Here is a 15,865-nt window from a genome sequence, read left to right as displayed (position 1 = left end):
TTTATGAAGCGACGCCGAAGGAACATTTCTGCGGATTCAATTTTATCTGATATCTTCTTAGGGTCTCGAAGGCTTCCTTTAGATCAGCAACATGATCGCGCGAGCTTAAACTCTTCACAAGCATATCATCAACATAGACTTCCATATTGCGTCCAATTTGGGTTTGAAACATTCTATTTACTAACCTTTGAAAAGTCGCACCGGTGTTCTTTAACCCGAAGGGCATCATAGTGTAACAGTAGAGCCCACGGTTGGTTATGAACGATGTCTCCTCTTGATCAGTCACAGCCATATATATATATATATATATATATATATATATATATATATATATATATCTGATCGTAACCAGAAAATGCATCTATGAAACTTAATACTTCATGTCCTGCGATCGAATCCACAAGTTGATCTATCCTAGGAAGAGGGAAGCAATCCTTCGGACAAGCCTTATTGAGGTCGGTGAAATCCACGAACATCCTCCACTTTCCACTAGCTTTCTTCACTAGCACAACGTTAGCCAGCCACTCCGGGTAGTCAACCTCTCGAATAAATCCTGCTTCAAGTAATTTTTTGACTTCATCAGCAATTGCTTGATTACGCTTAGGAGCAAAAGTTCTTCGCCGTTGCTTCACAGGCTTACAATTTGGATCGACATTCAAACGATGTTCTATAATGGAGGGGTCTATTCCGGGCATCTCATCATGCTCCCAAGCGAAAACATCGATATGGCCCCGCAAGCTTCACCAGACTTTCCTTTTCGATCATCGGAAGCTGAGAACCAATTCGGAGCTTTCGACCTAGGGATCCGACTTCTATTTCTTCAAAATCTCTGGCCGGACCCCTTGTCTGTAATTGCTATTTTTCTGTAAGGGTCGCCCCTTTGTCGGGGAGCTCACTTTCTGAAGTATTTTTTAAAGAAGCATTGTAGCATTCTCGAGCTGCTCTTTTCTCTCCTCGAACCACTTCTACACCGTCTTCAGTTGGGAACTTCATGCTAAGGTGCGGTATAGATGTTACCGCTTTCAATTCCACTTGTGCAGTCCTTCGAAAAATGGCATTATAAGCCGAAGGTCGATCAACAATAAGGAACTTCACCGGAATCGTCTTTTGTGTAGGAGATGTTCCTACTGTGACCTGCAATTCAATCGACCCTAGAGGCATCACCTGCTCTCCTGCAAATCCAACTAAAGGATATTGGAATGCAGAGACCTTTTCCTTATCGATTTTCATCAAATCAAACGCTGATTTATACAGAATATCAGCTGAGCTGCCGTTGTCTACTAGAACTCAATGTATTTTACGATTCGCTATCACCATTGCAACCACAAGGGCATCTACATGAGGTAGATAAATCCCTTCGTAATCTTCATCCGAGAATCCGATAGTTAGCTTCTCTCGCTTCACCATTTTCAACGGCCTCCTGACAGCGTAAATGGATTCTCCTCTCATCTCTTTGGCATAAGACCTGCGGGCTGTACAAGTCTCACCTCCCCCGCCAAAGCCCCTTGCAATAGTCTGGATTTCAGGGAAATCCACCGCGTTGTCTGGGTGCCCCCAACTTCTGTTCCGCTCACTTTGAACTGCTTTCTTAGCGTGCATATCAATTCTCGGCAGCTGGGCCGATTTCCTCTCTCGACCATACAATTGCGCTCCCGAACATGCTTCACGTCTGGATGAATTCCGATTCCCAGGTACTCGCCGCACAGGTGGCGCACCTGCCTGATTTTCCTGTTTTGCAAGAAAGCGAGTTAACTTGCCGTCAGCAATATACCTCTCAATCATTTCCCTTAGAGCTACACAGGAATTCGTCAAGTGACCATAAGAGTCGTGATAATGGCAATATTTATGAAGGTTGTGAGGGTGTGGCGTTCCCTTTATCGGAGGTGTATTTTTATAATCGGGTTCTTTCTTAATCTCCATGAGAACTTCTTTTGACGAGGCATTAATAGGTGTCCAGTTGTAATCCTCCACTCTTTTAACGGGTCGGCGCTCTATGACCTCCTTCCCAGCTGAGGTCATTCTTTGTTTTAACTTCTTCTCTGTCACCAGATTCTCCCTAGCGACTTCTTCTGCTCCCCAAAAAGCACGGAGAGTTTCCTCTTGATTCACGAATTCTTCTGCTTGATCCAAGAACTCCTGCAGTCCCTCCACCGGCCTCCTTGCCAGATCCGCCATGAGGGCGCCATCTTTTCTAATGCCTTGATATATAGCACAATGGATAAATTGCTCACTTTGGTTTTCTGCAGCTAACCTCTTTTGATTGAAACGGAGTAAGTAACTCCTCAACGACTCCTGTGGACCCTGTCTAATGGTCATCAACTGCTGCGCGGGCTTCTTCCGAACAATACCAGCCATGAATTGGGATGCGAACTTCTTAGCTAAGCTCTCAAAGTTCATGAGTGAGTGGGACGAAAAAGTCCTAAACCATTCTCGAGCTCCCCTGACAAAGTAAGGGGAAAAGCTCGGCACGCCACATCGTCCGGTGTAGCATGCAAAACTATATGTGCACGGAAGCTCGCCAAATGCTCAATTGGGTCACCTAATCCTGTGTAAACAGGTATTTTGGGTATTTTGAACTTATCTGGGAGCCGACATGACACTATCTGGTGCGTAAACGGAGATGTGGTAGTTGAAAATAAGTTATCAGCCAATGAAGCTTTTCCTCTAGCCCTGGACTGGGTAGAACCCATTAGATAATCATAATGTTGCTCTGGCTTTGCTAGCTTATCTGACCATTCCTTTTTCTCCTTTTCATTCTCCTTGATGAGGTTGGCGAGCTCATAATCCCCATCGGCACTGCTTTCTCCCTCGATCGTCTCTTCTACATACTTTTTTGCATCCCTAGAATTCACATGGCCATCATGTGGGAGGTCCTTCCTAGTGTTCTGCTGCTCCGTCCGGTCTCGATCTTGCAACACTCTTTCCAATTGCACTATTTTCTCATTCAAACGGACTATCTCTGCTTGGGGATCATGCGAATTCCCTGTTTCCTCACGAGCACCCTCTTCTTGCATTCCTCTTCGAGTTAATAGCGTACTAACCATGGTAAACGTTAATTGTATCTTTACGGGAACACGTGACCACGTCGTTCCCACAGACGGCGCCAATTGTTGATGTCAAAACTTTCACAGCTACGTGTCAGCCTTCCAATGGGTTGCGCTGGAAACTATTCCGAATGGTGAGACTGGCGAACTGAGCTCCCTGGAAGGACCTGCAAAGTAAAGGTGCGTCGGGGTGTCCCAGCGGCACCTCCTCCGACGGTCAAGTTAGGATATGTTTCAAAGATACTTCAAAGAAAAAGAGAGGGAACGAGAGAGAAAAGAGAGGGAGAGAGAGAGAGAGAGAGAGAGAGAGAGAGAGAGAGAGAGAGAGAGAGAGAGAGAGAGAGAGAGAGAGAGAGAGAGAGAGAGAGAGAGAGAGAGAGAGAGCTTTTTTTAGAGCGTGTCTTCCTTTTTTTTACTTACTTTTGTATATTACCTTTTCCTATCTGTCTTTTCATACTTTTGTCTGTAGCTTGCGAAGGCTTTTATCTCCTAATTAATTCTTTTCCTTCAAGTCATGTTAGTGATGGATTTCTTACATCGAATCCTGACAAACTTCCCCTTTCCGAGGAGGAGATTGGGGACGAAAATCCAATCACACCTTACTACGGTACTTGCTTTTCGAGATTTATGCCGGGAAGTCATTAACATTAGAGATTCACCTTCTGTGGTATGATCCCTTCATTTAATGTCTTTGTCTTTTCCTCGTCAAACCTTTTTCTATATTTAATTTTGGGTCAACCTCTAATTCTTAATTCTTAATCATTTCTTGAACAGTGTCTGTGAGAGTTTCCCCAACATATATATATATATATAGCATCTGTTCTTGCTAAGGTGTGGCATGAAACCATTGAAAAGTTTTTTAAGGCAACCAAGCAGATTAAACGTCTTTATTTTATCAATTTAAGCTAAGCATGATGTAATTGATCATCAACTGTATGGAACCCGCCAAATGATGGATTTTAGTTCACATCAAACTTTGCCACCTTAAAATTAGTACATTGGAGTCCAAATACCCCATTAAAAATTAAACAAAAGGTTTTAGTTTCACCTCCAATTCATCATTTTGTCACATAATTCAAAAACATCTTCACATTCTCTATAACATGTAAGGTGTATGTTAATGAAGAAATATTATTAGGTAGATTTCATCTGTATAATATACAAAGATATGGTGTTCCCAAATTCTGTCCACAAATCCTCTGCTCTAGTATCGGTTGATCAAGATTAAAGCCAAAACAAACTTGTAGAGAGGAAGGATATGTATTGATTAGACGATTAAGAGAACTACCAGAAAAATAGGTGTTGCGTGTAATTCTTTCAGTCACAGAAGAATGAAAAAAATAAAAAGAAAATAGGAAATGGTCTAATTTGGATGACATGAAGGGAACCATGCTTCCTCTGTTTTCTGGTCTCGGCCCTGACACAAGTCCATCCAAAGAGGTTGATTGATCACCATTGTCGTGGTCCCCCCTCCCTCTAATAGGAATTACATTATGAAGGTCATAATGCAGTTGAAAATAGAACCTTCCATGTGACTTTTAGATGTGACAATTCGCAATTGTGTGTAGAATTTAGGTCGTCTCGAGACATGCATATAAGATTATATAAGTTAGCACTTATTTGATTTATTTAATTAAATCTATTAGACTCTACAATCCTAACCCGTTAATTTCATATCGTGTAAAAAGTTATCAGCTCTAAATGTTGTTTGCCGGATTTAGGTAGTATCGAGATATGAATAAAAGACTATATAAGTTAACTCTAATTCGATTCATTTAATTAAACAAAGCAAATTCCTTTGTTAAAGTATTGATTAAGTGATTAAATTTACCTCTTCCTATCAGCTTAAGCTTTTGGGACAAGTGGTGATTTAACATGGTATTAAAGTCAAAGGTCCTGAGTTCGAACCTTGACTCGATCATTTACCTCATATTTCAATTAAATATTCCACGTGTTGGGCCTCACCTATTAAAAGGAAGTCCGAGCCCACACGTGAGGGGGAGTGTTAAAGTATTGATTAAGTGATTAAATTTACCTCTTCCTATCAGCTTAAGCTTTGGGGACAAGTGGTGATTTAACATGTTAAAGTGTCCCACATTGCTAAGAGATCCTTGTCTTGTAGACTTTATAAGCCATGAACACCCCTCCTCTCTCAAGGCGTCTTTTGAGAGTGAGTAAGGCCCATGAACTTTTACATCATTAATTGTTAGATCAACATTAAATTCAAATATCATATCAAAAATTTACCGCTTAAACACCCTTGCTACTTCTAATGAATATTAACAGCCATATGCTTATGTATGGATTGATAAGGATTAAGTTGGATGAAAGAATATGGGATGAGAAGACATGCAAGTTGTGGATGGACGAATGGAGATTGATGTCGGATTTTTATCTTCGTGCATTGAATTAATGCACGTCGTTTGGGACAGGTTATGTGGCCAACAGTAGGTTGTGGGATGGCCTTTTCATTATGTGAAACCGAAGTATTATATATGGACCAAAGGTGGGCCGAGCTGTCATGCTTTATTTTTCACACCGAACATAATATGAATTGGTTCTAAACCTTCCATTAATTTTTTATTTGTAGAAATTTAAAATAGAATAATAAAGACGGAAATAAGACACCTACGTCCACCACTACGAATTAACTCTAAACACTGTATTGTACTCATTGACTTATTTATCTACAATACAAAAGTTATTATTTATAGGATTTAGAGTAAATACAAAATATAGTAATCATTACAATTAACCTGTAAACAGAAAATATTATAATATCAACCAAATATGAAATATTGGAAAAAAAATATAATATATTTTTTGTATATTCTAACATTATTAAATAAAATTGAATTTTATAAGTAATTTTAGAGAATTCAAATGTGACTAGCACTAATTACATGACACTTCAAGAAATAATAATCAGAGTCTATTTTGATTTCTTTACTAAAAAGAAGGTCAAAATGAACTTTTAAAACTTTTTTTTTTTTTTTAATTTTTAAAGTTTTATTTTTCAAAGCAATTTCAAACGCCCCCTAAACTTGGTAAGGTGTCACTTTTAAGACAACCCACACTCACTCCCCTTTTTCTCAAAGGGAGAAAGGTGGCTTGCATTTCCAATGCAGATCAAAATCTTAACAATGTCTTATTATATTGGCAGTTCCAACAGTCGAAGCGAATCTCTCTCTCATCAAAACAAAAAGAAGATGAAAAAAGGAACACAATAAAAGAGGTCAAGAAATTTAGCACCTAATTAACCCCACTCCAAGTGGGGAAAATAAATCATCAGCTAACAGAGACGTTTGACACAAACAGAGGAATTGGAACTCTTGCTAGTATTGAGATCGATATAAGTGAAATCTATTTGATATGTTCTCTCTCTCTCTCTCTCTCTGTCTCTCTCTCTCTCTCTCTCTTCTTACACTCTTTACAACTTTGTAGCTCCACTCAATTGTAATTACAAACGGATTGAATCTAAAGTAAATGAAAAAAAAAAAAAGAGCCAAGAAATATGGCACCAATCTCTTCTTGATCGGATGGAAAGAAAAATTTATATGAGTTTTCGAACAAAACCCAATGACCCATCTCGCATAAAGAAGGGAAAAAGAGTCAAGAATCACCATGCTTGTGCCAACAAACAAGCATGGCGACGCAGCGCCTCATGATGTAAAACCTGGCCTTCTGTTCCTTTGCTAGGCTACTACACTTGCGGCTGATGGAATTCGAAGAGCTCTTCTGAGAGAAGCTCCGAGGAAGACGGCACTTGGGAGAGGACCCTTTCTGGGAAAAATTCCTCAGGAGAGGGGACTTTGAAGAAGAGCTCCTCGTTGAAGAAATTTGTTTCACAAGCCGGTTTTGATAAAGGAAAATATATATATTGCTGGATGTTGATTCAACTTCATGATCAAGGTAGCCTCAGCGACTAGTTTGGTTATTTTGGTTAAGAACTAACGACAACCTAAACTAGCTCCATCATTGTTGCTTTTCTTGCTTAAAAGAAAGTCGGGTCAAATGTCCTTCTCTTTCAAAGAATTTCCTATATATATATATATTTAAGTCATTGTTCCTTTAGGAGGCTAGGAGCCATCACCAACCTGCAGGCATACCCCAACGAGTCTTTCATGAACACGAGCCTTGAAATGAACTAAAAAGGACTGGGGTGACGTTGGAAGATGGTAACTCTTTGATTTCCACTTGGTCACCAATCTAACCGTTAAGGATTTTTTGATGTGCTGAGGAAGTACATAGAGATATAGATTGATAATTAAGTCCCTCTATTTTCTTTTTCTTTTTTTTTCAGTAATTAACTAATACTCCATGGATGAATATTTCGGCAAAAATTTTCTTGAGTTTTTTTTTTTTTGTTTTTTCTTCCAATCCCAAAGGCTCATATCAATTGACTACAAAGGCTAGCATTAATTATAGAGTTCTCTTTGACGTCTTCTAGATAATCTCTTCTTTTTCCTTTTATTTATTTTATTTTTCCTTTACCAAAGAAATGGTAATAGAATAATCAAACCGTTATCACCTAATGAAGTTAAAATGGTGAAACGTACATTAATGTCCTTTGAGATAAGAAGGGAGGGGGTAAAAATTATTCAAAAAAAAAAATTAACTTTAATGACACTCAATGTTGAGGATCCACAGTAAAGATAGGGCCAACAACAGTAGGTGCTTCTCTTCTTTCCAAAACTTAAAACTTCGATTACCTAATTAGTCAACCAAACACGTAACGACTATCATATGATCATCTCTATATAAGCAGTCCTTCACATGCTTTCATGAATCACACTGCGGATCATCTCATCCTTTCTCTTACATATATATTTTTTCACCAGCCAGGTGTAGAAACATTTGAAACTGAAATATGGGTGCTTCTCTTCCTTCATCACCGGCAGTTGTTCTGGCTTTTCTCTTTGCCATTAGCTTTCTCTGTGTCTTTCCTCATGTTGCTGTTGCTAAAGCAAACCATGCAGGCGTCACAAGGCACTACAAGTTTGATGTACGTACTAATTACCACATCTTTCAGTTTTTTTTTTTTTTTTTAAAAAAAAAAATTTGTGTCGATTGTGGCTCATAAATTCGAAAAACAAAAGAGGCCAGATACTTATCTAAATTAAAACTTGGTTTGTTTAATTATTGATTACTTTGTTTTCTTTTTTTCTATTTCTTTTTCAGATAAGGTTGAAAAATGTCACCCGATTGTGCCACACGAAGAGCATGGTGACAGTCAATGGGAAGTTCCCTGGCCCTCGAATTATTGCTAGAGAAGGAGATAGACTGGTAGTTAAGGTGGTGAATCATGTTCCCAACAACATTAGCATCCATTGGTACGTACGACTTTTTAAGTAGACTCAAAACTAAGGATTCTATTCGAGTGATGATGCTAAAGCTTTAAAACCATAATTTACTACAAAATTAATCATTTATAAATCAAGGCGAAGGCAGTTCATAATTTACTATAAAATTATTATTTTTTTAATTATTTCATCAATTATAGACTAATTTTTTTATAGTATGATGGGGTATATATATGTTATCAAGTTTCCTTTATATTTAATGTGTTGAAATAATTTCAAAACTCCTAATTAATACTTTTGTTGAATGATGGATGACAAAAATAGGCATGGAATCAGACAACTACAGAGCGGATGGTATGATGGGCCATCATACATAACCCAATGCCCTATTCAAACTGGGCAGAGTTATGTGTACAACTTCACCATTGTTGGCCAAAGAGGAACTCTTTTCTGGCATGCCCACATCTCATGGCTAAGAGCTACTGTCTACGGACCCCTCATCATCCTCCCTAAGCATAATGCATCCTACCCATTTGCCAAACCACACGAGGAAGTCCCCATCATATTCGGTAACTATAAAAAAAAAAAAAAAAAAAAAAAAAAAAACAATCTTTTAGACTTGGAATTTTATCTTCTATATATGATCGAAGTATATATACTAACCGGCTATATATATAAATGACTGGCTATATATAACTATAGGAGAGTGGTGGAATGTCAATCCGGAGGCAGTAATTAGGCAGGCTCTTCAGAACGGAGCCGGTCCAAATGTCTCCGATGCCTACACAATCAATGGACTTCCCGGACCATTGTACAATTGTTCTAAAAAAGGTACTTCACGAATTAAAGTTGCATATATTAAACAAACTGCATGCTGTCGTTCGCTTTTGCTATATATTTTTTTGTGCTTTGCAGATACGTTCAGGCTGAAGGTGAAGCCGGGGAAGACATACCTCCTCCGTTTGATCAATGCTGCACTCAATGACGAGCTCTTTTTCAGCATAGCAAACCACAGCCTAACTGTTGTTGAAGCCGATGCAATTTACATGAAGCCTTTCACGACCAATGTATTGGTCATCACACCGGGACAGACCACCAACGTTCTTCTGAAGACAAAACCCCACGACCCGAATGCAACATTCTTAATGTTAGCTAGACCATATTTCACCGGCTTGGGCACCTTCGACAATTCCACGGTGGCCGGGATTCTTGAGTATGAAAATTCCACGTCCACTTCGAAAAAACATCGACGTTTCAAACCTGCTCTTCCTGCCCTCAATGCCACTTCCTTCGTCATGAATTTTACTAGGAGATTTAGAAGTTTGGGCAATGCTAAATTCCCTGTCAACGTGCCCAAAACAGTCCAAAAGCGGTTTTTCTTCACTGTAGGCCTAGGAAGCAACCCGTGCCCCAAAAACCAAACCTGCCAAGGGCCTAACAATAGCTCAAAATTTGCAGCTTCAATGAACAATGTCTCCTTTGTTCTCCCCACCACAGCACTCCTCCAAGCACATTTCTTTGGGAAATCTAATGGGGTGTACACCACTGATTTTCCAAGCGCTCCTCTCCATCCATTCAACTATACAGGCACCCCACCAAACAATACAGTTGTGAGCAATGGAACCAAAGCGGTGGTGCTACAATTTAATACTAGTGTGGAAGTAGTGATGCAAGACACAAGCATTTTGGGTGCTGAGAGCCATCCGCTCCATCTTCACGGCTTCAACTTTTATGTTGTCGGCCAAGGTTTCGGAAACTTTGACCCCAACAAGGACCCTGCCAACTTTAACGTTGTTGACCCAGCTGAAAGGAATACAATTGGTGTGCCTTCCGGCGGTTGGGTCGCCATTCGGTTCCTTGCAGACAACCCAGGTGAGTATATTAATGTCTCTATCTTCATTATAATTACTATGAATTCCCATAAGTTTGATCGAATTTCAAGTTATTTTAGTGCACTAACCAACCATTTGGTAAGGATGCAAAGGTAACAGAAAGACCAAGACCAATCCAACTTTGATAATATTATTTAAATTGGATGTTTTTTTTTTTAATTGAAAACCAAATTTAATTAGAAGGTATGCGTGTAATGAATTTGTTATGATGATGATTGATGACTGAGCAGGGGTTTGGTTGATGCATTGCCACTTTGATGTCCATCTGAGCTGGGGTTTAAGGATGGCCTGGGTTGTCCAGGATGGGAAGCTCCCCAATCAGAAGCTGCCTCCTCCACCGTCTGATCTTCCAAAGTGTTGATCTTTGACTGAATACAACACAACCGCTTCTTCTTCTTCTCCTTCTAATTTATTCTGGTCATGTTTTGCAATATTGTACCTCTCAAAGAGTAGCCAAAGGCCACATTGGAACTGAGCCAAATGTTTGTGCGTTTGCCCTCTCTTGAGATTTTTCTAGAGTCCTCCACTGAAAAAATGGCGAAAAAAAAAAAAAAAAAAAAAAGTGGTGGAGAAGGTTTTGTACTATCCAGGATTTCGATGCTTATGTTGGGGCCTAACTAAATAATAGCAATATTCATTAATGAAACATCTCTCTCTCTCTCTCTCTCTCTCTCTCTCTATATATATATATATATTGTTGATGTCAAAACTTTCACAGCTACGTGTCAGCCTTCCAGTGGGTTGCGCTGGAAACTATTCTGAATGGTGAAACTGGCAAACTGAGCTCCCTGGATGGACCTCCAAGGTAAAGGTGCGTCGGGGTGCCCCGGCGGCGCCTCCTCCGACGGTCAAGTTAGGATATGTTTCAAAGATACTTCGAAGAGAAAGAGAGGGAACGAGAGAGAAAAGAGAGAGAGAGAGAGAGAGAGAGAGAGAGAGCTTTTTTTAGAGTGTGTCTTCCTTTTTTTTACTTACTTTTGTATATTACCTTTCCCTATCTGTCTTTTCATACTTTTGTCTGTAGCCTGCAAAGGCTTTTATCTCCTAATTAATTCTTTTCCATCAAGTCATGTTAGTGATGGATTTCTTACATCGAATCCTGACAAACTTCCCCTTTCCTGGGAGGAGATTGGGGACGAAAATCCAATCACACCTTACTACGGTACTTGCTTTCCGAGATTTATGCCGGGAAGTCATTAACATTAGAGATTCACCTTCTGTGGTATGATCCCTTCATTTAATGTCTTTGTCTTTTCCTCGTCAAACCTTTTCCGATATTTAATTTTGGGTCAACCTCTAATTCTTAATTATTAATCATTTCTTGAACAGTGTCTGCGGGAGTTTTCCCAACAATTACCCCCCGAATTCTCTTTCCTTTCTATATGGAGGGCAAGAGAATTCTATAAAACGTCCTTTTACTTTGATTTTCTTCTTCAACCATCAGTCGCTGTTACTCACTGGATTTCTAAGCTGGATTTCTTTCCAATATGCATCTATCTGAGTTGGTCTGGAGGTATGTGGCCTTGGGCGTTTCGAGTATACAGGTGGTCTTCTTTCAACGGATGTGTGACCTACGGCTTTAGTCATCACCGGGCACATTTTCACCTGTTCTTTTCCTTAGTGAACTCCAAGATTGACGTGCGTTACGCTAGGGACGTTTTCCCTAGTGGCGAGTTCTCAAGGCCCAAACTTTTCAGGGAGATCATTTTTCCATCCTGTGTTCTCCTCTTCCTGAGTTCAGTTACGAACCCATTCGTGCCTATCAACCCTGCTGCTTGATTCCCTGTGGACTGCCTGTGACGCATTGGGGATTCACCATGACCTTCCCAGAGTTATTTTTCCTTCTTGATTGTAAATGGCTTAAGTAGCCTCTTTATATTCGCTTTGTATCTCAATAGCTCTGTGTATGTTTGAGAGGCTGACCATAGTTTATTTCATTTTTCCGGGTGTAAATACCATCTTTAATAAAAAGACTTTCTTTGCCAACTCGAAACGAATGTCCTTTAGGCTTCTCTCGTGTTGATTGCTAACATTTCATTTTATCTTGGCAAGGAGACTTTGCAGTTTAATAATTAATACTGAAACTGGTTTACTTCTTAATTAACATTCTGGCGATAATCGAACGGTCATGCGTCAGTCATATTGTCACGCGTCTTATCAACTTCCGAGAACCATCAATTCAGTCATAAATACCCCCTATCGGCCAAATCCTTACGCCATTCCTCGAAATCTCTACTCCTTTGCTTTCCCTACATTCTTCTACCCACTCCGCTTTTAGAACCATCTCATGGCTATCACCCGCGGGGGAGATTCGCTGGTCGAAAATCGCGCCGGTGCTTCTAATGAGCCCATTCCCATAGCCATTGTTCCTCCTTCAAATCCAGGGGCCGGAATCACCCGCTTAATGCCACCGGAAGACCGAGAAGAATCAACTTGGTTATCGTGTCATGAAGCGACTCTGAGGAGGGACTATGACATCGGGCCATCTGTTAACCTTTTCTTCCAAGAACCTGGTTCTTTAGGGATTATTGGAGGCGTGGTTACCTTGACCGAAAGGATGTTCATGGCAGAGATTAGGCTCCCGTTCCCGAAGATTGTCCGAGAAGTCTGTACCTTTTTAAGGGTGGCCCCCAGTCAAATCGCACCCAATGGTTGGAGGTATGTAATTGCTTCTTCCATTCTATGGCGCCGAGTGCTTGGGACCGAAATGGACGCAGCCCAATTTTTCAACATCTATCGTCCCTCAACCAAAGATGGGGTTGTGGAGCTTCGCGTTCCCCAAGACCCAATTTTTATCTACCTCGACGAACGCAAATACAACAATAATAAAGGTTGGAGACAACAGATATTCCGGGTTTCTGGGGAATGGAAATTTCCTGCTAACACAGTTCTTTCGGACGCGCAGAGAGTTCCTAGGGAGTGGAGGCCATTGGTGGACGACTTAAGGATTCTTCCCAGACTGAGCGTTGCTAAGATTAAGGAGGTTAACGAAATGCTTTCATTCTCGACGAGATCCGTTCGGGCATCCATCGATTTTGAAAACCTTGTCTCCACACAAAAGCTTAAACGACTGTTTTGGTTATCAGCTTTCAGAGAGTAAAGTGGCTTTTGACAAGAAAGGGGCTCCCATTGTCGGGTGGACCTTAACTACTGGCCGACCCATTCCAGGGTATGTTCCAAAAAAGGGGACACAAAAGGGGACCGTGCAAGGCAAGGCTTCCGGGAGGGTCTCGAAACCTCCACCTAGAAAAACAAGGGCTTCAAATGTTCATAGGCAAGCAACTACAGCCCTTCAGTCTTCTGAGACCACCCCGGAAGAATTGGAGGGGGAATCTTCGGTTGATTCCGATGATACTATCATGAGGGAAATCGATGAAGTTGCTCGAGCGTCGGGGGAGGGAGAAAACGTTGTTGCTCCTCCCGCCGTAAACATTCTTTCCTCAGGCTCCCATAAAAGAACTTCCCCTCGCTTCGATAGTCCTCGATCTTCTCCCCCATCCTTCGAAGATTTTGTCGAAGAAGAAGTTGTCGCCACCCTTGCCGGAGGAGTTAAAGATTCCTTAACTTCTCAGCCTCTCCCTGAACCGCCCCTTCTGCCTCAGTAAGATCCGGCCATCCAAGCTGAGGCTACACATCCCAAACGGAAAGGAAACGAGGTCATTCTCGACGCAGATGTGAATCCTACATATAAGAGATTACACGCGGGCCGCGGCAGTGATTCCATGATTAACCGGATCTTAGCCATGGCTAAAACCTTCGCACCACCGGGGAGCCATATTTCCCCGACAACTATTCTCCCTTCAACACACGATTCCCCCTTACATCAATAGGGTCCTCCAATTGCTGTGATAGAGCCCGAGCTAATTCATATTACTGACAGTGTTGGAGAAGAAAAGATATTATGTGAAAAACCGGTGGCCTCCTTTTCTCAAGAATGGGAGCGAGATAACTTCTCGATCGAATTTGCTCAGCTTCAGGCAGAGGTGGCTTCTGACAGAGAAGCCCTCGAGGGAATTTCCCCGGTTTCTCCTTCGCCAACGGACTCAGGGACTCCCACTCTGGTCGCAACATCCTCCATTCCCGGAGCTTCAATCCCATCTTCTTCCAACCCTATCCCTCCCGCCAGATCGAAGTCCAATTTTCAGACAGAGGGATTATTGGGCTGCCCCTTAGAAGCTCTCAGCTCTCTCACTCTCCAGTGACGTTCCACTGAATTTACCCAAGTCCTAGCAAGGGAGTATGCTGAGAGGCTAACCGGAAAGATTCTTCAGGTATGAAATTCGACCCGCCGGGGTAAGCGAGTTTTCTAATATTTGTGGGTTTCGCGTTTCATTGTTCAAATATGGTCGTATTTCCGTTCTTATACTCACACATATGTGTTTTGTCTAGCTCGTTGTTGATGCGGCCACATCCTGGAGAAGTTTCGAGGACTCCGAGCAAGAATAGTCCGATCGCAATAGAATCCTCGAACCTCGGATTGGGGAGCTCGAGGATGCACTGAAAGATCTAGGCAAGGCCCTCGCTGAATCTGAGAAACGTTGCTTCAAACTTCACGAACTATCAGAGCTCAAGCAGAGTATGCTACAGAGCATTCTAGATAATGGTGAGAAGATGGTCAGAGATAGGAGATTTTGGAGGAAAAAGTAGTCACCATGCAAGCTCGTCTGAAGGATTCATTGTCCAAGAAGGCTAAATTGGAGGCCAAACTAGAAGTCGAGCTTCAATCCACCCATTCCTTGAAAGAGTCCATTCAATCCTTACAGTTCGAGAACTCGTCATTGAAGTCCGAACTTCTATCAACTCAAACAGAAAGGGACAAGGCTATGGCTGACAAAGAAAGATTTTCGGAGGAAAGGAACCAAGCGTTGTCCGAAAAGGAGATAGCGCTCACAGCTAGGTATCAGGCTTTATCGAGGCTCGAAGAAGCAATCAAAGAAAAAAGATGGGCTATCAGCCTTCAGGATAGCACAATCGAGGAGAGGAGGGAGGCCGTTGAAAGGATTGAAAAACTCCATCTCCAAGTCTTAGAACTCAAAAGAGCTCTCCCATGTCCCTGAACTCCGGGATTCATCTTGGGCCGTTGGTTTCAATTGGGGGTTCGAGCACTATCGAGAGGTGGCTAAAAATGCTACGCCAGGTAATGATTCCTTCAAAGATCTTGACATCAGTACCATTGGAATCTCGGACGATGCACTGAAGACCCTGGCTAAGTTAGGGGTCGACCAATTTCCACATGTGACGGACTGGAGCCGAAAAGTCTCCCAGCCTCCAGTACCCGCGGGTTCTGATGTTGTGTCAACAACTGAAAAGTCTACATTGGGTTCTTCTCAGGCAGGAAAACGTAAAGAAGGAGAGGTGTCATCTTCAAACAAGTCCCCGGACGCTGGCCTTGAGGGACCTTCCAACTCCCTAGAGGGTAGGTGCATTGATGAATGCCAAATATTGTATATTTGGACCCCTTGATTTACATTAGTTAGACCTTTGGCCTTGTTATTTTTTGATGTTTTGGCTAGTTTTTGTGTTTTTTTGTTTTTGTGTTTTGTAGGATATTAAGAGAGAAATACTGGCAAAATTCCCAAAACTGACTTTTGCAGACACGCACCAGAACACCCAATCAGGGGCTTCT

The 15,865-nt window shown here is 41.4% G+C and overlaps 2 protein-coding genes across 2 annotated transcripts; one reads left to right on the top strand and one right to left on the bottom strand.

Annotated features, from left to right (window-relative positions):
• Positions 1–855: 855 nt before the first annotated feature.
• LOC133876866 (uncharacterized) lies at positions 856–2,397 on the bottom strand. The gene is made up of 2 exons (XM_062315105.1): positions 1,302–2,397; positions 856–1,172 (listed from the first exon to the last, which is right to left on the bottom strand). The coding sequence occupies exons 1-2, from the start codon at positions 2,395–2,397 to the stop codon at positions 856–858; spliced, it is 1,413 nt and encodes a 470-aa protein (XP_062171089.1).
• Positions 2,398–7,880: 5,483 nt separating this feature from the next.
• On the top strand, positions 7,881–10,830 carry LOC133878548 (laccase-2-like). Its single transcript, XM_062317109.1, has 6 exons — positions 7,881–8,049; positions 8,226–8,377; positions 8,672–8,916; positions 9,050–9,178; positions 9,263–10,219; positions 10,470–10,830. Exons 1-6 carry the CDS (start codon positions 7,915–7,917, stop codon positions 10,598–10,600), a joined length of 1,749 nt encoding a protein of 582 aa, XP_062173093.1. The 5' UTR covers positions 7,881–7,914; the 3' UTR covers positions 10,601–10,830.
• The last annotated feature ends 5,035 nt before the right edge of the window (positions 10,831–15,865 follow it).

This window comes from Alnus glutinosa, chromosome 9, assembly GCF_958979055.1.
Source record: "Alnus glutinosa chromosome 9, dhAlnGlut1.1, whole genome shotgun sequence".
In the NCBI taxonomy this organism is placed as follows: Eukaryota; Viridiplantae; Streptophyta; class Magnoliopsida; order Fagales; family Betulaceae; genus Alnus; species Alnus glutinosa.
Note: the sequence above shows the minus strand (reverse complement) of the source record. Positions and strands in the feature narration are given on the sequence as shown.